A 22944-nucleotide genomic window follows, 5' to 3' on the forward strand; every position below is an offset into this window, starting at 1 on the left:
ATCACACCAGAAAGTCCTGGAGAACGGAACGGCTGAAAAAGCCATCCCTCCGGACTTGGCTGTCCAGGCAGTGGTGTCTTGCGAACGTGTGCAGCGAGGCCCACGTAGCTGCCTGACAGATGTCCTGTAAGGGGACTCCTCGGCCCAGGGCAGTAGTAGCCGCCGTGGCCCGAGTGGAATGGGCCCTCAACCCAACAGGAGGCTCATTTTTAGCCAAAGAGTAGCATACCTTGATGCACAACACAACCCACCGAGAGATGGTCCGCTTGAGCACCGCCCGACCTTTCTTAGCACCCTAGTAACCAACAAAGAATTGGTCATCCACCCAGAACTGGCGTGTGCGATCCAAATAGAATGAGAGCGCAAGCTTTGGGTCCAGACGGTGGAGCCTCTCTTCCACTTTCGAGGGATGCGGAGGCGGAAAGAAGGTGGGCAAGGTGATGGACTGCCCGATGTGGAAGGCTGTGACTACTTTGGGCAGGAAAGAGGGTTGCGTCCGCAACGCAACTTTGTCCGGATGGACAGACAGGAAGGGAGGTTTAGAGGAAAGAGCCTGGAGCTCACTCACCCACCTGGCAACCAGGAATGCAGTCTTCAGAGTAAGGAGACAAAGAGGACAGTTATGAAGTGGCTCAAAAGGAGTGCACATCAGATAGGTCAAAACAAGGTTCAAGCCCCAATGAGGCATCACAAAGGAACAGGAGGAAACATATGAGTGATGCCCTTTACAACTGGGGACTTGAACTAAGAGGGCTGATCAGGGAGCCTTAAGAAGGCAGAAATACAGGGAGGAGCCAAGCTCGACAAAGAGATGGCCGCACGTTAGCTCGGCTCCGCCGCCCTACCTGCCTACATTCTAATATCCTGTCGCTCATCCTGCCCACAACGGACAACAACTTATATGCAGAGCTTTGCAGTCACTTACCATCCATCCCGGTGCTCGGTGGATCCACAGCGGCGTCCTCCCGAGAAGTGCGGCCTCCCCGGGGTTGAGACCGGGGCCTCGCCCTTAGCGAGTTGCCGGCGAGACGGTGTCGGCGGAGGCCTCGGGTGGAGGTCTGGGGCCGGCCGGAAGATGCTGATGTGCGAAGAGCCCGGAGGCAAATGAACGTGCCTGGGACACTCGTCCGGTGCTCCAGAGGTGGTGTGCGGCAAGTTGTGGGTTGGGGACGCCGTGTCTGGTGGCTCCCCCCTTTGTTGCCGTCCGGCCGTACCGGGCTCCTTCGCTTGGTGGCTAAGAGGGATTTTGGCGGAGCGGTGTCACCGGCGGGTCCCCCTCCTTTGTGATCACTATTTCAGCGCTGTGGGTGCTGCTCGTGCGCTTGAGGGGGGTACCGCCGGGGCTCTGCTGTTGAGCTCACCCCTGGAGATGATTCCGGAGAGACGGCGTAATTGTCGCAAAATGGCGTCTGCTGCCATGTCCGGTGCAGGGTCCCAGGATGCCGATTTCTTGCCCTTGCACTCCGCTTGGGCCTGTACTGGTGAGCTCGAACCCACGATTAGCGACGTCCTGCAAGCTTTGAAGACCTGGAGGTCGACCTTGGTCCGGGATTCCTGTGTGCAGGGGGATGTAATGGCCGCCGTTCCTCCCGGGTCAGCTTTTGAGGACGCGGATGGGCCCGGTGAGGTCGTTGATTGTTCCCCGCTTTCTGGTTGGGGTAGCGATGATCCGATTCATGAACGGGTGGAACCGCTGGTGTTCATTGACACTGGTATATACGGCTGCTGTGAACAGTTTCTGCATTGCCCTCGGGAGAGGGGGTTCTATTGGCTGCTTCCATTGATAATCCAGCAACTTTTCCACTGCCTTTTTTCATCGCCATGTCCTATGCCCACTGGATCTATGCACATTGCGACGTTGGCTAAGAAAGGACTAGGATGAACACGGTTCTTTTCGGAGGACTAATGATCTGTGAATGGAGTTATGGACTGCCCTACATTGTGATACTTTGTTGATTCCTCGTATTTACGTGTTACTGAACACTTGCCAGTTTCGTTTTGGGCCACACTCATGGCGTATGTGGGCGGAGGGCGGGGGCAGTACCATTTGCTAATGGTTCCTCTCCCCAGGCTTTTCTTTTTTCTCTTTCTTTTTCCGTTTCTATATTCTCTTTTTCTATATTTCGGGTTCATAATTAGGGCGACAGGCACGCTGCTGGGAGGGGGGGGGGGGGGGGGTTGTAGGCCGTAGCCTTCTGCAGGGGTGCAGGGTGGGATGGGTGGAGTAGGGTCTATTAGGTTGTTCTTTGTTTCTATGGCTCTTTTGTGTCCTTTTCTTGGGTCTCCACGACTGTGCGTAACCCCGCGGGGTGAGTTACTGTGAGGGGAGGAATAGGTATTTTATTTAATATGGTATTCATGGCACTGTTTCTCCTGAATTTATCGATCCGCCCCCAAGCACGTTCGCTATTTGTATTATTGCTCGCCATTACCACTGAGGGGCGGGTACAATAACGTGGAGTACCCCTATTTCTTTTCCTCTTTAGTATTCTTGTCTTCTTATTTCTTGGGTTGGGATGTATAGTGATTGCAACTTATCTGTTTCCCTGATGGTTTTTATTACTGCGGAATTGCTGTTCAGTTAGTCTCAGGGTACATGTGGTCGGGCGTGGATACTACCATTGAGGAATTATAAGCGAACCTATGTTTTGCATGCTATGGACCTTTCTGATTACTGCTTTTGTGCTGTATTGCAACGAAACAGTTGGATTATTCCCCACCACGTACACCAGGTTGCTACCTATACGACCGATCCTTTATTCTTTAATATATAAAAATTAACCTCCTTTAATCCTATGTCGAGTGGTTCTAGTTAGTTAATAACATTGACTTACAGCGTTCGGTAATATCATCTAACCACTCCGTGCCTTTAATTGATGATGGTGATTTCCAGTTTTGTTCCGTGGCCGGCCTCCGGGTTGTAGGCCCGTATTTGTACACATCCATTTCCTCAAATAAAGGTTTTCAAAAATTTTAAAAAAAAAGAAGGCGGAAATAGCAGAGAGGTAGCCCTTGATAGTGCCCAGAGCAGAGCCCTGCTGGGCAAGAGAAAGAAGAAAGAGGAGAACCTCTGAAAGAGGGGCAGAAAGGGGATCCACAGCCTTTGCTGTGCACCATGCCACAAATTTGTTCCACGTGCAGGCGAATACGGATTTTGTGGAGGGATGCCTGGCTGCCAGAATGACATTACAGACTTCAGGAGGCAAGTCAAATGGCCTAAACGGTCGCCGCTCAATCTCCACGCATGTAAGTGGAGACTGGACAGGTTCGGGTGGAGGACTGTCCTCTCCTGCTGCGACAGAAGGTCCTCCTGAAGAGGCAGACGAATCGGGGGATCGACAGACATGCTGAGTAGCTCGGGATACCAGTATTTTCGTGCCCAGTCCGGAGCCACAAGGATAACTTGGGCCCAATCACGTCTGATCTTCTTCAGCACTCTGGGCAGAAGTGGTATAGGCGGAAAGGCGTACAACAGACCGCAGCTCCACTCGCGACGAAATGCGTCTCCGAGCGAGTGCCGCCTTGGAAATTCCAACGCGCAGAACTGATGACATTGCGCGTTCTCTTCTGTGGCGAATAGATCTAACCAAGGCTCCCCCCACTGCTGAAAGAGGCCTTGCGCCACGTCCGAGTTCAGGTGCCATTCGTGATCCATCATGCACCGACGGCTGAGTTTGTCCGCCCTGGCGTTCAGGGAACCTGCCAGGTGTTGAACCACCAGGGTCACGCCCTGATGTTCCAGCCACTGCCAGAGGCGCAGAGCCTCCTGGCATAGGGTACACGACCCCACCCCGCCCTGTTTGTTGCAGTACCACATGGCGGTGGTGTTGTCCGTGAACACCTGCACTATACTCCCCTGGATAGGGGGGAGGAATGCCTTCAGTGAAAGCCGGATCGCCCGCAGCTCCAGAAGGTTAATGTGGAGCCGGGACTCCGCCGGAGACCAGAGGCCTCTGATCTCCGCCTCTCCCCTGTGGCCCCACCATCCCTGGAGGGACGAGTCCGTCACCACTATATGCTCCGGTTGGGAGAGGGATATGCCGGTGACCAAATCACGGTCCGTGAGCCACCACTGCAACTGTCTTGCAGGGCCCTCCGAGATCAAGAAATGGTCGGACAACTTGCCCTGATGCTGGGCCCACTGAAACTTCAGGTCCCACTGCAGAGCCCGCATCCGCCACCTGGCATGATGCACCGGAAGGATGCAGGAGGCCATCAGCCCCAGAAGCCGCAGCATCAACCTGACCGAGACTCGGGATAACGGCTAAAAGACCGGAATAAGAGCCTGAATATCCCGAACCCGCTGTTTGGGAGGATAAACCCGAAACTGCGCCAAGTCTAGAGCCGCTCCGATGAAGAGGAGCTTCTGAGAGAGACACAGGTGTGACTTTGGCACATTGATGGAGAACCCCAGCAGGTGCAGGAGTTCGGCCGTAGTCTGGAGGTGGCGGACAACAGTCTGGAGCAAGCCCGCCTTCAACACCAGTCGTCGAGGTAGGGGAAGACCGAAACCACTAACCTGCGCAGATGAGCTGCGACCACCGCCACCACTTTCGTGAACACCCGTGGGGCGTTGGTAAGGCCGAAGGGGAGCACAGTAAACTGAAAGTGCTCGTGGCCTACTGTGAACCGCAGGTAACGCCGGTGGGCCGGCAGGACGGGGATATAAAAATAAGCGTCCTGCAAGTCCAACGCTACCATCCAGTCTCCCAGGTCCAGGGCAGCTAAGATCTGAGCAAGTGTCAGCATCTTGAACTTCTCCTTCCGGAGGAAGCCGTTGACGTTCCGCAGGTCCAAGATTGGGCGCAGGTCCCCTTTGCCCTTCTTGGGAACCAGAAAGTAGGGGGGAGTAACAACCACACCCTACTTCTGGCCCAGGAACGCGCTCGATGGCCCCCTTGGCCAGGAGGGCCGTCACTTCCTCTTGCAGAAGCCTCAAGTGATCCCCGGACACGCGGTGGTACTGCGGTGGCATGGCTGGAGGGGTTGCCTCGAAGGGGAGGAAGTAGCCCCTTCGGACGATTTGCAGCACCCACCTGTCCGATGTGACAGTGTGCAAGTGGTGGTGGTGATGGCGGATCCTGGCCCCCACTGGCGTCACATGGGCCCGAAAGCACGAGGTGGATGCTGCAGGGGTAGGTGTGGATTGACCTCGCCGTTGTCCCCGACCGCCGCAACGGTGGTTACCACGTCCGCCACCGCGCTGGATGTTAGTCTGCGGGCCGTGGCTGGCAGGACGAGTGGGGGCGCCCCTTCCTTGGCCACGAAAGGAGCGAAAGGCAACAGTTTGCTGGCGCGGGCCGAGAGGCCCAAGGACTTGGCCGTAGCCCTGGAGTCCTTAAAGCGCTTAAGCCCACTGTCTGCCTTGTCGCCAAAGAGGCGACGGCCATCAAACGGCATGTCCATAGGTGGGTTTTGGACATCAGCTGAAAAGTTGCCGGACCTCAGCCAGGCGTGGCGACGAATCACCACCGTTGTTGCCATCGCTCTGCCCAGCGAGTCCGTGGTATCCAGCCCACACCGGATGGAATACCGTGCCACATCTCGACCCTCCACAAGGGCTTGGGTGAGTTTAGACTGGACCCCTTCCGGACATTGTGGCAGCACGCCTGCGACAGTGTCCCACAGAGAGTGGGTACAATGGCCCAAGAGGCACGCAGTGTTGACTGACCTCAACCCCAAACTAATTGAGAACATCTTTTTACCATACTGTTCGTACCTCTTGGATTCCCGATTGGGGGGAGCCGTCGGGAATGCGGTCTGGGAGTTAGAGGCCTGGCCACGTTCCTATCTACAGGCGGACCTGTAGCGGGCTTGGACCAAGTGTCCAGAGGAAAGTCTGACAAGGCCTCATTAGACGGCAGCAGAGGCTCAGCCGAGCTTGCCTGCGGTGTAAGGACCTCAGTGAGGAGGGGAGCACAAAGCCCAAGGCCTTGGCAGCCCGCGTCAGCACCACACTATAGGCAGCCCCCTCCTCCATAGCTACAGTAGGAGGGGAGACAAAACCAGTGTCTGGGGAGGTGTCCAAACCACTGGCCTTCCCTAGCTCACCTGCCCAGTCCAGAGAAGACTGGCACTCACGTGCCAGAGGGTCCTCGGCCCCCTCCCAATCCTCCTCGCCACCAAACTCCTGATACTCAGGGTCAAAGGATAGGGCCGGGTCGTAGAAGCAGAAATCTCCTAGCGGCGTCGAATATGGCGCCAAGCGGCGCCGCTCTGGCGCCGGACCTGAATCGAGGGTAGGACCGGGGTAGACGTCGTCCTGGGACGGCGCCGGAGGCAACACCCTGGGGGCCGGCGTCGGCGAGGTCATAAGGTCTACCGGCGACGACCCGGATCTGGGCGGATCCAACTGGACCAAAGTCGATGATGGCGCCGGGGCCGAAGCACCCGACGGACGGCACCGGGGCCGAAGCACCCGGCCCGCGTGGGGACCCAGTCGGGCCGCGTAACCCGACGGAGGAGTGAGCGACCTCATGGCCATGAGGAAGGCCTCGATCTCCTCCGGCGTCGCGTTCTGCTCAGGGACCGGCGGGTATGGAGCAGGCCGCGACCCCTGCGGCTACGGCAGAGCCGCATGGGCGGTGTCACTCGAACCCCCGGCCACGTCACGCGAGTGTCGGGGGGAGTCAGAAGAGTGATGTCGCTTCTTCAACTTCTTGTGCCTCTTACCTGAGGACTTCGAGCCTGAAGACTGATGACGACTCCCGGAGCTGTGGTGACTTCGGCCCCGCGACCGTTCCCTGGACCTCCTTCCGGACCGGGACCTCGAGCGGCATGGGGCCGACTGCCGGAGCTCGATTCGCTTGCTGAACCGCTTCAGTCTAGCTTTGAACATCCGGGCCCGGCAGTCGGAGCAGGACTGGTCGTTGTGGTTGGGGCCCAGACTGTGAAGGCACCGGCGATGGGGGTCGGTAACCGACATCAGTCTGCTACAATTGACGCAGGGTTTGAACCCGGGCATCCTTACCGGCACCGAGTCGAGTGACTTCGAAAGATGATCAAAAATTATCGAAAAAGTTTGTCAAAAAGTGAGTATGGGTACTACTTTTTCCGGATCGGCGCTTGCTGGCGCGGAAAAAAGAAGAACTGACGTCAGCGCGCGAGGGCGGCGTCTAAGTACTCCGGCGACATCATCCCGGCGCCAACGACGCCGACAATGGACGGGGAGCTGCAGACGACGCCTACCGACGCGCAAGGGTACTGCTACGCAAAAGTTTCTGGATCCAGTCTGCGCCTGGGGATATTCTAAGGTAAGGAATCTAATACTTACCTGTTTCTTTCAGATAAGCTTATTTTAGGTGGTTTTTTACTGTGCACAGTTTTTCTTCATGGGAAAAACTGTGCTACACAAAGACAAAAAAATAAATCATTCTAATCACATCACTAGTTTCTTATTATGTTACTTGCAATATTGCAAACCATGCTAATAGCTGAAATAGATCATTGTAAATTATACAAATCCCCAGTAAATGTGATTTCGTAGTCAATACCTTATGATAAAGCGGTACCAGGTATTCCGAACACTGGGCACACAGATAATTTGCACAGCACCATTTTCATAACCCTGTTATAAGCAATTATGCGATCTGCCTCCTCACTATATTCTGTAACAGAATATAGTGTAGCTCGGCAGACCACCATGTCTGTGACTGCTTTTAAATAAAGCATTATTTTTCTTTAAATGTAACCCGTTTATACAAAAAAATTAAAAGTGTAATTTTTATTTTTTAACATTCAAAAGGACCCCTTCCCATTTGCGAACTGGTTACCAACTCCTCTGAGGCGTTGGTAAAATTTTAATGTTTTGCAACTGCATTTTAGTCCAAAACATTAATACATACCACTACAATTCGGAATGTGTAAGTGATGACCCTTCCAAATCCCGAATCGGTATTTTGTTGCAAACCCAAACTGTGGTTCTGTAACAGGTTGCCAAATCATGATCCGGTGTTTGTACATTTAAAAAAAGCATTTTTGCCATTTCTTAACCACCCAAGTAGTAACCATCCAAGTAGTTGGCTAAAATTTATAATAAATAATATGGAAAAGGGGACTTTAAAATCTGTTGGGTGTGTTGTATTTTGACCACTAGATGAGTCCTTTTAGACATATGCATTCTGTCTGAATATCACATCCATGCGAGGGTAGTGAGCTCTGTAGATCGCAGTGAAAACACTTTCAACAGAACACTTCCTTAGAGTGGAAGGTCTGGAGAAGGAATGAAAAGTCTAGTTCATGAAGTGTAATTAAGTAGTGGGTAACATATCAAGTGGTAAATAAGAAGACCTTTAATAAACGGAAAAGGCCATTTTGACACAGATTGATATTTCTCCATTACTTATGAAAACATACCACATTTCATTTTAAATGTGCAAATTGAAGGGAAACCTGTAAAAAGTCAACTCCTAGTTTGAAGATAGGGAAGTGGTGTTTAAGAAATACTTTTCCCTCTAAACAACGTGCAGGCATGAAAAAACAAAATTAGACGTTTTATAGCCAGTATCCATTACTTATTACTATCAAATATTACACACCTGGCAGGACTGTATGAAGCAAAATACAGAGGCACACTCAAAGTAGAAAATAGGAGCCCAAAGGAAGATGATTTTTCTTCCTTGATTAAAAACAAGCGAGAAGGATATCGTGCTTTAGAGTTCAACACCCAGTGGTACACACAACAAGGAAGCTAGAAGCTGGCACGTAGTATACCTTTTTCAGCGCGGTGTATACGTCCATTTCCACTTGCATTACAAACAGGTCGTGCGAGCTGATAAGCTGGGTCATCATGCTGATGCTGCAACAGACGAGGAAACAAAATTATTATTGAGGAGAAGCAACTGAATGACACACTGAAATTATTCTTTAACTGCACACAAATCTTCCAGGCTAAGCCTTGCGACTCAAATAAGCTCAACGGACCCGAAGATCCTGAGCAATGTAAGATCTGAATCATAGACCTGCAGTAAGAGTTCCTTGCAGCATGCGGTAGAATTGGTGAGATTTAAAGGATAGGATTTCAGCTCGCTTAAGAATGTGGGCGATCTTCCCACAGCAGTGATATTTAGAACGACTCTTGTTAGAAATGGGACCCTGGCTGGCCAAGGCTCGCGTCAAGGTCAGTCAGGGATCACCATTCCTAAGGTCAGGGCAAGGGAGTTACACGCCAAGATAACCCCTACTCGCCCTCTAGGTAACGTGGCGCGAGCAGCAAGGCTAAACCTGGAGGCGATATGAGTTAAGTATTTGCGCACGCACCCCAGCAACAACACCCAAGGCCCACCACAAAGTAAACTCCACACGAGGTTATGTAAAAATAGCCTTTGTATTACACCAAAACACATTAGATAGAACACACACTTTACAATGTGCCAGGGGCACGGGTAGAATTTACAGGGGATATTTACAAGACAGGGCCACCTGGACCACTGTCAGGAATCAGCACTTTTAGAAGTAACACTTATTAGAAATAGCACTTAGAATGTAAAATTGTAGCACAAAAATAACATACAACCAGTCACTACTGGTACCAGGTGAGCACCACCTATGCAACCCTCACTATCTTAGGAGATTACACTAGGGACCTGGGCCTCGCTAGTACCACCTACACTAGGGAGAAAACAACCACCTAAGTATTACAATACCTGTAGGGGTGTAAGAACATAACACATGATGCAATACATACATTCAGAGGTGTAAGAATAGCAACCACAATAGCGCAAAATCCACATTAGCCACCACCTGTGGCAGTCCCTGTGTCCCAAAGTCAGGGCCTAAACGTGGCAGTTGCCCACAAAGTGCTGGGCAACTGGTGCAAGCATGGTTGAGCCTTCCAGGGCTCAAGAACAACAATGGGGCCAATTTGGGAGCCTCTCTAGGCTCTGAGCACTGGTGGGGCGAACACGATGTGGGAGCCTCATAGGCTCTGCAGAACAAAATGTCCCCCTGAGCCTCTCAGGGCTCTAAATACACAGGTGTGGCTGCCACTGAGCTCTCGGGGCTCGCAGACCAATTATGGCACCTTGAGCCTCTCTGGGCTCTGAAAACAACTGTGGCGCCTCACTGTGGAAGTCCCCCCCTCTGGGGGACTCGAGAATACTGGCCCGTCGTTGGAGTCCCACCTCTGGGGCCTCGAGTTTGCCAAGATGCCCCTCTGAGCCTCGCTAGGCTCTCTGCACGACTGCGGCCACTGGTGGAGCCTTCAGGGCTCAAAACAACAATGCCCCCTCCTTTGGAGCGGCCTCCGTCAACCGGAGACACAGTGCAGCACTCACCGGGACTCTGGGGGGCGGGGGCTCCTCCTCGGCTCCGTCTGCTGGCGGCGTGCTGGGCGCTCTCGACGGAGACTCCGGGCTCTCCCTCTTCCAGGCCGGTCACCACGGGGCTCTCCTCCTTGCCGGGCCGCGGGCGGGGCTCTCTCACCCTCGAGAGCCTCGCCGAGGACAAGACGCTGGGCTCCTTCTTCCCCCCGGGGCTGCTTCTTTCACATGGGAGCCCCGGCAGGCAGCAACTTCCGCCTGCCTCTCTGTCCTGCCCCCGGCTTGCCTGACTTCCGGGTCGCGGCTGCGGGGGCGGGACTTTCGTCGGGCCGCGCTCTGATTGGCCGGCCTCTCAGCTGCTTCCGGGTCGCCGTGGGCAGAGTGGCGGCCCGGGGATAATTCACGGCCAGAATCTGTGCAAATGCCGGGTGGGCACCGGCTCCTTTTAAAATAATAGATCGAGGTGGGCACTCGATCTGGGGGCCACCAACAAATAGCGGCAAGGTCCCTGGCGAGGTGGGCACTCGCCAGGGGCTCGAAAATCGGCAATTTTAGACGGCAAATGCCGGGTGGGCACCGGCTCGGGACAATAAAGCGCCCTGAGGCGCTGGGAGGAAATCGAGCGCGCTCTCAGCGCTAGGTGGCTGATCTAGCGCCGCAAATCAAGCGAAGCGCTCCCAGGTGCCCGGAGAGAAATACACAGCGCTCCTCGCGCTATCAATAATCCTAACGCTTCCAGGTGCCCTCAGCAGGGCAGGGTCCCAGGAAAGTTCCTTGTGGAATGCAGGGGGGGCAAGGCTGGGCCCAGAGCCAGCACACTGGGTCTCCAGGCAGAGAGACACTCCAAGTGGCGGTCCTCTGGCCCAGCAGCAGCAGCAGCCCCCTCAAGTAGGATCCTGGCAGAGAACAACTTCTGTGGGGACACAGCCCCATTTTTATACAGTACATTCCTTTGTCTAAGGTGCAGGGTGGAGGAGAAACCAGTTGCAGCTGGTTCTTGAGTACCCTTGATGGCCCAACCACCCCTTTCTTTCACTGGCAGGGCTAGGGTCATCAGTCGCACCACAGGGGGCGGAGCCAGCATTGTCTGGGGAAACCCCAGCCTCATTCAGGCCACAGGTACACTCCTCCCCAGCCATCAGCATGCTAATCTCCCACTCACCACCGGGCAGACCCATCCAGCCTTCCTGGAGCCAGGCTCACCAGCCTGCTCCAGCCAATCACACGCCAGACACATTTTATAATAATATGCCAACTCCTAGAAGTGGCACTTCTACATATGACACACTCATGTGGCACACACCATTGCGAAGCATTCACTCTCACGAGTTCGCACATATCAGATTCGAACCTGTACACCCCACGCATCAGGAACTACCAGGGACACATACATTCCCCATGCATTCCTATGGGAGGGCAGGCCTATCTCATCACATGCACTCAGAGTGCGCACGCACTTTCCACTGGGACACAGTGAAAGTGCGCAGAACCCAAAAATCACCATCACCAGGTCACCATTACAAGCAAAAAGTCTAGGGGTGAACCTGCCATAAGGGCCAAGTCCAACAACTCTCCACCAACAGGAAAGTCTTCCTGGGTGGCGAGTAAGTTTTCTCAAGAAAATGTTATGGACCTTTGGGAGCAATGGTTTAGATGGATACTATATAGGCTCCAGAAGCTTTTTCATGCTGCCACACACAGTGCAGCCGAGAACACCAAGAGTTCCAGAGATATAAAGTCAAATATAGTCTCAGGAGATCAGGGGAAGGAGACAATGAATCTGCCGAGGGAACATTATCCATCCTCACTATCTCTACCTAAGATGCATACCATGTCTTCTTATACACACCTTCCATCAGGATTATTATTTATTATCACAAGAATCCCCCACAATATCTAAATCAGCATTTCTTAAAACGTTCTTAAAAATGTTGTCTTCTGTGGACCTCAATTGAATAATTAGTGGATTTGATTCTCAAAACTATCAACAGAAATACACACACCAGTGCACATCAAACAAATACACAAATTACGAGATATTATATTTACATCACGAACAAAAAAATTTGCAAAAATCGAAATTTTAATCAGAAGGTTGGAGTGTTTCAAAACATAAGTTTATTTCTTAAAGACAAAGTGATATGCATGATGCTAGCACATCATTTAGTATTTTTTGCTCCAAATACATGTTCTCTTTTCGTCTCATTATTCCAGTTTTTTAACAGAGATCATCCACCATCAATACTAGATCCTATTGCTGTATTTGTGCTGCTCCCAAAAATTAAACTAAGATATCAACTTAATTATTAACCTCCAATTTCGAATTCCTTTACATTTACAGGGTGTTTACAACATTTTATTTGAGCTTTTTAAATGTATAAATACTTTATTAATCCGTCACAGTCATGGGCCCCCTAAATGGGTGTTGTTGACCTCAAGGGGTCCTTGAGGCACAGGTTATGAATCACCGAACTAAATTATTTTTATGGAGTGACACTTATCAATAAAGCCTGCAAATAAGGCCTTGCTTACGTTCTGTCAATGTACACATCTCATTAAAGTAGTAGAGGTTCTAAGACCTTTATAATTTGGCAAACGACATATGGAGCCTTCTTGCCTACTTCTTGCCTACCCTCCTCCTCCTCTGCCTGTCGCCCTATCAATCCTAGTTAGCATATAGCCATAAGGTAAACCCTCAAGGATTTCTGGCTCTGACTCAGAATCTAACCATGTCTCCGTGAGAAACAAAAGATCGAGCTTCCTATCAACGAGAAGGTCAAAAATGTCCAATTTGTGCTTGCACAAAGATCTGCAATTCAGCAGACCACAGCATAGCCCTACACTCCCTGACTGCATCTTTCTTGCAGTATTGTAGCTGAAGGCGCAGTTCTGACAGCCACCTTCCTGGTTAGCCGCCATGCTATGCCTACATGCACTAGCTATAGCAGGGCCCAAATTCTGTAATTGTGCCGAATTCAGCTGGATTCTTACCCCTGTGCGGCCAGGGGTTCTGGCCCCGGTCCCCGTACGGCCACAGAAAGGCGCAGATGGGCTAGCCTTTGGCGCGCCTTCGGACTAAGGATCATGCCTTGAATGTCCTTAACTTGAGTGGCAAGCGGAAAAGACTTCGGAGTGAGCAACCGGCTCTGTCCCAATAAAGAAGAGACACTGAGTGGTCTAGGGGTGAGACTTTGAGGTTGATATGATGCCCCTGGTACACAAAAATTGATATTGTAGTCTGAAAATGGTCTGACACCAACTACAGCAAGCCAGTCTTCAGCAACCAATCACCAAGATTGGGAACACAGAAATCCCAGACTTGCAAAAATGAGCCAAAAATACGGTCATGACTTTCATGAATACATGAGGGGCTTATGATAGCCGAAATGGGAAGACCACAAAATGATAGTGGGTGCAGCATATGCAGATATCAGCAATGCAAATATCTTCTGTACGACTCCAGGAACTGCTCAGCCCAAACAGCACCTGGAACTAGGGATTGAGTTTGAGTTTAATTTATTATGCATAGTTAATTAAAACCATTGCAATGCATGTTACAAAATTATTAAAACATCATTATTTAAAACCATTAAAATAGAACATAAAATTGGAAATTCATTACTGTTTACACCAAAGATAACTCAAAACGACGATTCGAAACACACTTTTTACATTGAGTGGTGAGCAATACAGATCCCAGTATTGGATTGTTCCCATCCTGTTCAGCCATGTACTATTTTTGCCGCTATCGTTTTGCTTTTCACAAGGGTGACCCTCTGGTGCTAGACGGACGTGTGCAGTGAATTTGTCCTTACGTACTATTGTCCATCTGCTTATCGGCCTGAGTCTGTGGTATTATCCCCCGATTTTGTCAGTCTTGGCATTCTTTCCTCGGCCGTTGCGAGAAATTTCACAAATCTACAGTTTAGTTTAGTGTTTAACCGAATCAGGCAGGCGAGCACCGCTTGCCTTCTGGTGCTGATCCCTTTTTGCTTGAATTGATCTTTAGGAAGCAGTTGGCGTGCTTGTTGCAGTTCTACACATAAGCAGATAACGTGAAGAATATCACATTCTTTGAATTGCATAGCATGCAGGCTTCATTTCCGTCTTTCCTGAGCCATGGCGGTAGGTGCTCTGTACTTGGCAGAATCCTTAGTCTGTATTTTAAGAGCTTCATTTTTGTGGCTTTCGGGTAACCCTGGTTGAAATATATTTGTGGTGTTAGCGATTTATAAGAATTGAGGGTCATTCATACATGCGATCTTTTTGAGAATAGTGCCTTATCCTCCAGTAAGGAGAGTGATTTAACATTTTTCCAGACTAGTTTTTTGAAAGTGCAGTGCCCAAGTTGTGTGTCCCAGAGCACTGAGAGTTTGGTGGCTTCCAATGCTGCCTGTAGGTAAGTTCTTGCCTCAGAAGCATCCCTGCTTTGTATATCCTACCATAGCAGAGAGTTTAGTGTATCTGTAGTGGCGCTTCCAAGTTTATGCCAGCAAATGATGTATGCCCCGTACCTGGCTAGATCTTGCTTTTGCAGGCCGAACTCCAGTCTCATGTGAGCCGGAGAGGTGTAAAGCGGGAGCGAGAACATTGTTCTGTAAGCTTCGACCTGTATGCTATCCAGGTCTTTGGAGTCTCTTCCCCGCATAGCCTCACTGCCATAGGTAAATTGAGGGAAGCAGCTTCGCCTGGATTACCTTCAAAAAGGGGGTCAGAGTCGGGACCATCAATTGGGTTGCCAGATTTTTCATCGTCAAGGCGATCAGTGAACCTCTCGTTCTTATTTCCTCCTTCTGGTGCGCAAAGGCGCCTTCTCTGTCGAAGAGGACTCCCAGATATTTGTACTCACAAGCCGGCTCAATTTTTAAACCACCAATGGACCAGCTCTTCTGTTGTTTTTGTTGGTGTTAATTGACATTGGAACTAGGGGTAATACTATACAAATGTGCCACAGGGGTTCCAAGCACAGCAACATGATAATGTTAAAAGTTAAAATATCAATAAATGATGGTGATCCAAACGGCTCAGGACGACAAAGTCCAGTAATAAGCAAAACAATGGGCCCATATAATAGTTCAAAAATGAATGTAAGCACCACGTGCTCAAGTGACCAGATGGTGAATACAAATTAAGATATACAGTGTGTAAAAAAGAAAGCGACAAATATATCAGTAGTCTTTTTAGCAAATAATTTTTTTTAATTTCCAATAGTAGGACTCGTTTTCAGTGGTTGAAAATGTTGATGGCCTTTCAACCCAGGCAAATGAGAGGGTCCATATGGACAGAAATAATTTTTATAAAAGTGAGAGCATGGCTTCTGAAAAACACAGAAAAGCAAGCACTAGAATTAATAAAATAGCTCTGAAGAACAAAATAGGGTTCATCAGAAAGCAGGAAAGGTACTTACAGTACTTGGAAGGCGCAAAATGATCTGTAGAAAATGGTAATAGATACAAATCAGGTTAATGTGAGAAATTAGGTAAGGAGAATTGGCATGACCTGGTGACCAGTGCGATAGTTAACTATAGGAAAGTAGGATCTGCTTTTACAGTTACCCCACTTTTTGCGGTTAGCGTTAGGCGGCCTTGCGGTTCAGTGGGGAAACTTCAATGGTGTTTCCGTCCAGATACTGGTGATGTGACCTTAGCAGTAGTGTATTTACTGCCGGCTTCGTGGGCTTGTGAATGGCCGCGCACAATGGGGCGAGCCTGTTCCTTGCGATCCGCAATGTGATCGCCGTGGGACGGCGAGTGGGTCCCGTCTGGTGAGCGTGGTAGCTGTTGCAAGAGCCAACCGCTTGGCGTCCTAGATTGATGCCTCCACCTGTCTGAATCCCGTCACCGTCGTGACTGCACTACAAAATTAGTGCCTTGGCTTGTATAAACACTATCAGGTAAAATTGATAATTGTAGTCCTGAAGATGATCCCAATTTAATTTTGGAGACAGGGATCGAAACGTTACGTCGACTGTTTGTACAGTACTGCTTCTTTTTCATTTTTGTAATATGTGTTGCAGTCACTGTTGGTTAGAGCTTACGTAAGATTTCACTGTACTGTAAGCCACCGTTTTTCTCCAACCTGTTTGCCTGTTATTCTTTTTCCCCATGTATTGTCTTTTTCTTTGACTTGGTACAGGCTTGTGCCCAGTTATTCATTTGTGGCTTGCTCCACTTCTAAACTCTGTATATACTCACTAATCCTTTGAAATAAACACCTCCTTGTCCGGCTGGACACTGGAGGATAAAGACACACAGTTCTTATTCAAAGCCTGTGCTTATTATTCTTCGTGGCATCTAAAAAAGCTTAGGACCTTTAATAGCTTTAAAATTAATAATTACCCGAGGTCCTCCGCTACCTTTACGGGTTCCCTTGTTTTATATATTCGCCAATGACCAAGGCGGTGTCAGTTCTATGCCCCTCCCTGAAGCCATAGTGAGAAGGGTCTAAAAGTTCCACAGACCAGATAAAAGCAGAGTTGTAAATGTAGCACTTTTTCCAATACCTTTTCCGGGAACACTAGTCTGGAGATTGGTCTGTAGCTACTAGGATGGGCTGGATCCCTAATATATGGTACTAAGGTACCCAGGGCATAGGTACACCAGGGGTCCACCATGCGCTGAAGCATGTATTATGCCACCCATGGGAGACCACTCAATTTATAACTACAGGCCTCCCTTTGCAGCCTGTGTAAGCTGGTGCTAGCAACACTTACAAAAGATATAGGTTTCTCTATATCTAAGGTCACTGAACTTAAAACCTATAAGGTCACCCCTAAGGCAAACCTTTCAATCCTGAAGGCAGGGTGCTCGTTTCTAAGTGTGAGCAGGCCCCGGCATGAGCAGGAAACCCCCATTCTCCCGGGTTGTAAGTGAGACAGCCATATAACATATAGAGGGGCACCGGGTCATTACATAATGACCATCTCGAAACTGGCTGTAACGAATTCTATCATGCTTGGTATCAAACATGTTGGAGTCATAACCCCCACCATAAACGGTGTGGGAGGTATTATTCCATGCACTGTAAAGCTCCTCCGGGAGGCCCTCCATGCGCCCGGTACCAGTCTTCTAGACCCGGACTGCACATCATGGTTGCTGGTGACCAGAAACATCATTCTGCCCTCCTGCTGCTGAGCCAAGCTTGAGCACGGAAAGGCAGAATAGGTATCCTGTGGAGAAGTGTGGCTCAATGGTTAGAGCGGCAGACCCTGATGCAGAGGTCTAGCCTGGGTCCAGGGTTCAATTCCCCGCCTCAGCGGGTCTTGGGCTCAAAAACTCCACGGACCTGATAATTCTCGCCTCGGTGCCTATTCCAATCATGGAGTCCCACTCTGCAACTCTGAGCAATAGCTTGCTTAATCTCCACAATGGCCCCCACAACGCTAAGGATGCCTGGCCTACTCCCAGACAGGGTTTAGTTTATTGAAGCCAGGTGGGAGCCCTTGCTAGCGCCACTCAGTCTACCTGAGGGGCACACTTTGTGCCCACCTTGCATAGTCCAGTTCAAACCAGCTCAGGGAGCTGTTGGCGCCCGCTCGGACGCAAAACTGGACAAAAGCATGGGAGTATCCTCCCCATTGTTTGACCCCCCTCCCCTGGGAGGGAAACCTGAATCGTCCCAACCCTTTCCTTAGGGTACTTAAGGACTTACCAGAGGGTGGGTCCCTAGATTTGTCGTGGAACAAGATTAATTTCAGACACCACTTCTTCTTCAACCGGTTGGGCACTCTGGACTTCGCTCTGGGCATCAAGGCTGCAACTGGAAAGACTCCCGCTGCTCTTGATCTCGTTGCCCTGCTCATCTGCTGCAAAGTCCATGCGTGTGCACCATACAGGAACCTTCCAAGGCCTGTGGGCATCCAAGACACCTGAAGGAATCTCCCTTGAAGTGAAGGAGTCACTTCTCTGCATCTGCAGGCACCGCAACTAAGCTGACCGGTCTGTTGATCCTGGGCTCCCACAGACTCAGCAACACAAGTGGTGGTTATTCACGTCCCTCGAGGCCTGACGTGTCCTCTCACGAAGTTTGAGGCCAGTATCCGTCGTCAGAGCCGCAGGAACCGAACCCCTGTGCACTGATTCGACTTGGAGTTGCAAAGGCTTGTTGGCGTACTTCCACCAAGATCTTCGGGCTGCAAGTAACCCCAACCTCAAGCATCTTCTGCATCCAAGATCTTCGTCCTCACTGCATCACTTGCACCAAAAGCCTGCATCTTTGGTGAGCTTCTCGAGGTTCTCTTGTGACTCTAGTGCCTCTGGCCTGTGGGTCCTCTGGAGGGTCATCTTTGAATTCTGTGGGCTCCCCAGATTGCTCGAGCCTGCCCCGACTCCCCTGTTGTTGATGAGTCTCCTAGACCTTGCTGGTCCCGACATTATACCTTCTTCGACTTCCACGTTGTTTACAGTTGCCAAGGCTTGCTGGTGCTCCCGACGGACACCGACCCCTCAACTCTCGACATTCGTCGTGGGACAGCTCCTATCAGGTTTCTGGCTGTCCAAGGTATCGCCTGGTCAGCACAGCTGCAGTTTCAAGGTCACCGTCCGCTTCCCTGCAACACTCCTATGCTCCCGGCTACCCTGGTGTAAGTATCCTGGCTCCTAGGGTATCCATGGGTGGGGTCACTCTCCAACTTTCTGTCTTCCACAAGGTTTCTTCAGGGTCCACTGGGGAGGGTCCTTCTTTAAAATTGCAACCGCAACTTACCTATTGACTTGCATTGATCCCATGGTTGTGTTCCAACTCTTCACACGGCCTCCGTGGAGCTCCTGGGTATTTACCTTGGGTGGTCCCTTGTGATCCGGGCACTTGTACGTCTTCTGGTTATAGTCTGGACGCGAGTCGTGGTTAGCATACCACTATTTTAGTATATGGTTTGGTCTCCCTCTGGTGACCACTGTGTATTTCGTGGTACTTACCTTTTTCTATTGAAAAGTATTGTGTGTATTGTATATATATATATCAGATTACGAGATGTCTGTATGTGTTAGTGAGTCTTATGAGAAATACATATTTTTATAAATACACGGTGTGGTTCTTTTTCACTTAATCTATACCTATAAGATTATGTTCTGGTAAAACAAGCTGCTTTTTACTCATTCTTGACTAAGCTTGAAGGCTGCTCTCCACAGCTACCACGTAGAGAGCTTTCTAAGGTTGTCTAAGACCACTAAAATCACCATAAGGATTGTCTGGATTGGTGCAAGGTGTCCACTTACATGAGTGTACACCATATACCAAGCCAGCTTCTCACATGAACAATCACAGGGAAAGGAACTAAAAGATTCACTTACTTCCACTGCATCAAAAGGAAGGCACCAGAAGGAGGAAAAGCATGGTCAACTAGTGCCATGGATAGAGCAAACAGAAGAAGAACAATCAGAGGCTTCAAAGGATTTACAGGACACAAAGACACACAAGAGGGAGCCAAAACGGACCAAAAGATGGCCAGTATAGCATGAGTAAAAGCCACAATATAAGCAGGATCAGCACCAGATGCAAGGAACCATGGAAAAATCGAAGGGGGCTTTGGAACAGTGCCCAGCTCCAAGGTTAATGTTAACATTGGATTAGGATTACACCAACTGGAAGACCCCTTCTCAAGTGGAAGTGACATGGAGAAACAGAGGAATAACTCTTGAAGTGATTATTGTGCTTCTTTCAGGATGACTTGTCCTTATTGACAGCCTGCTTAAAAGACCTACCTTTTAAAGGTGAGCCAGTGCGAGATCTGGAGTGGGACCTTAAGCGGGGACAAGTCTGGGTCACAGTGGGCCTTGTGCTATTAAGAGCTTTGTACACCACAATGGCATTAGCATGCTTGAGGATGTTTTTCACTTGACCTCAAGTTCTGTTTGGGCCAGATGCACCAGAGACATCTGTTTGGGGGAAAGAACGACACAGTGTAAACCCTTAAACCTTCGGGGGGAGAAGGGGCGGAGGAATCCAACACCTTGCAAAACACAAATGTTTTAAGAAAAACTTTCTGAGGAGAGGAAGCCTGAATCCATGTCGAAGGTGCAGAAAAAAAGATGTCAGAACACTTTGGTGGTGCCATATAGGACTTGGTGATGTCATATTCGGGGAGAATCCTGGGAATGTGAGAGAGCTCCTCTGGCACAGGCGGGCTACTTCAACTTTTCTTGGTCCAGACTGGTGCCTGGAGGAAGTTTGAGAGGTGAGAAACCTGCAGGTAGAAGTATCAATCATAAACCTCTGGCACTGTGTTTTAACAAGTTGCAAATTGTTTAACATTTGGCTACACCTGTATCTTGGAAGGTATTAAAAACCTTTCTGAATGCTGGCTCCACTCATGGTGGGATATCCAAAGCTAGTTCAGAACATCAAGCATAACATTTTCTCTCATATAGGATGACCAACTTAAATCAAAATTACTTTTAGACTTTCCTAATGACTGCTTCTCTGATAAGATACAACAAACAAAAATCCCAAACTCTGTTCGCAGCAGGCCATGGCAGTGGTTTAATAAATGAGTGTGTTACTCTGAGGCACCTCAGGGAAAAAGTGTCTGTGCAAACCTGATTGCGCTGGACTGCAACAGTCTAATATAAAGTGGCTCATCACTATGTATTCAAAAACCACAGACATTTTGATCCTCTAGGGCAGCTCACACTCTTTCCAGGGCCCAATTGCCTGGCCGAATCATAGATAAGTTAAAATAGCATCTGTGATGCAAATAGGCAATTGCTTTGTGCTTTGCCTCAGGTCCTAATCTATTAGAGTGTAAAAAAAAAGACCTGTAGCAAGGATTCACAGAAGCTATGTATCATTAATATTTCTAAAAACAGGAATTCATAAACAGAGGGCTGCAAGGATCAACAGACATTCATCTTTGTATTAGCAACAGCTCTAGTGCTTGCAAAAATGTGCATTTTATGTCACTGGGCAACTATACACCAGCAGGTATTAGTGCGTTTTCGAAATCCTAATTTCATTTATAGTGATGCTGTAGGACTGGCTGATGAAGAAGCCCCAAATGACATCTTGTGAAAAAGTCGTCAATACAGTCAACAACCAGTTGCCCAAGTGCGATCAGGTTTAGTGCATGTTCCTAGAGGAGTCATTGGCTCCGAAGACACTTCTGACCTTCCTTGAGTGATCACTGATTCTCTGCACACCAGGAGATTGCTTTCTGTACTCTAACCCTTCAAGAGATAGCCGAGTGCTGACCTTGGTATGTGCCCATCCATTGTAAATGATCAGATCTGAGATTGGGTTGGCTGGGATGTCATACATTTTTGTTTACATGTGCCATTTACACTAGCAAGGATTTGGTTGCAATGACATACATTTCTACCCTGGACACTGTATTAAATTAATGGGCACTGGTTGTGCCACCCTTTCCTTTGCATTGCTATGTATTGTGACTCTATAACAATTAGTGAGTTTGTCAAGGGAGCCATTATTAAGGGTGCACCAGAACCCGTGGGACGCAATTATACATAGCTATATATCTATATCTACCACACATCAACTTTTATCCTTTACACAGGATAACTTGGAACTACACCGGCTGATGGGGTTCTGGCTTTGAGTTTTACCAGCTTTCAACTGTTATTTATAGATGCATGATCTTTAGCACATTGTTATGAGATTCACAGGTTAGTTCTACATCATGCTGCTCCGAAAAAGTCAATTTGTGCCTTCCACTATGACTTATTGGTATTGTATTTATGTTATCTGTGTATTGCATTCATCTAATAAAATTCAAAATTGTTTAAACAAAAAAGGGAAAAAGACATTTCTCTTATGGTCGTGTCTGCAGTCAAATTCCCAAGGAGTTGGGGAAAAAGGGAGAGCAGACATTTTAGTACGAGTTTTAAAATCAGCTCACAGACAACAAAAGAAACAATAACCACAGTAGTATTCTCACGAAATTCAGAGCATCTGGTTGTCACCTTAAAATGAGAAGGGATTAGAACAGTGGTTGCCTGCTTCTGGATGTCTTTCTTGCACATATAAAAGCAGCTTAGGAATAGTTTCCTAGTACAGTTTGTTGTTGTTATGACCTCTGGTTCCACCAATATATTCAAGCCAGCTAGTTATCAAGGAAGCATATAATAGAGAACAGTTCTAGAAAATATAAACTATTGTGGTAAAGGTCTATGGCGCTCAAGAAAGAATATATTTGGTCATACTGTTTGTCCAAGATTGCACATATATATCAGAGGCGTTGATAAGTGGTGCATACTGATCTATAATGTTTTGCGGAAACATCGATTTAGGCAGTGGGTGGCGGACCCCTTCACCCTCGCACCAACTACAACCGGGAACAACTAGTTGAAAGCCTATGCCTTGAGCTCGAACAGTAACACGTTACACTTTCCGCTTTCGGGACGCTGTAGGACTTGATGCCTTTAAGGAACTAGTCTAAAAGGAGGCAAACTGCTAAACCAAGTCCTAAACCATTAAACTTGTCTGAGTCTCACATTACTTCAGCAACATCCTACATTTAATTGTACACTACCCATACTACATTCATTAATAGGAGCCATTACACCCGAGAAGTGACACCCCTATGGAATCTCAATCTACCTATACTATCATGAATATCAATTAAACTTTCTGATGGCTTGAAAGCAGAGAAAAATCACACAAAAATAAATCAAGCAAAACACATCCAAATACCAAACTTCCTGCTAAGCATACCAACTACGACTAACAGGAC

The 22944-nt window shown here is 49.0% G+C and overlaps 1 protein-coding gene across 1 annotated transcript in view; it reads right to left on the reverse strand.

Moving 5' to 3' along the window:
• GMCL1 (germ cell-less 1, spermatogenesis associated) overlaps window positions 1–22944 on the reverse strand; it is a 318745-nt gene that overhangs the window by 167260 nt on the left and 128541 nt on the right. Inside the window, exon 7 of the mRNA XM_086943476.1 lies at window positions 8713–8797. Within this exon, the coding sequence (XP_086799602.1) occupies window positions 8713–8797 (85 nt within the window). The remainder of the gene's footprint in view (window positions 1–8712; window positions 8798–22944) is intronic.

This window comes from Lissotriton vulgaris, chromosome 11 (genome assembly GCF_964263255.1).
Source record: "Lissotriton vulgaris chromosome 11, aLisVul1.2, whole genome shotgun sequence".
Lineage (NCBI taxonomy): Eukaryota > Metazoa > Chordata > Amphibia > Caudata > Salamandridae > Lissotriton > Lissotriton vulgaris.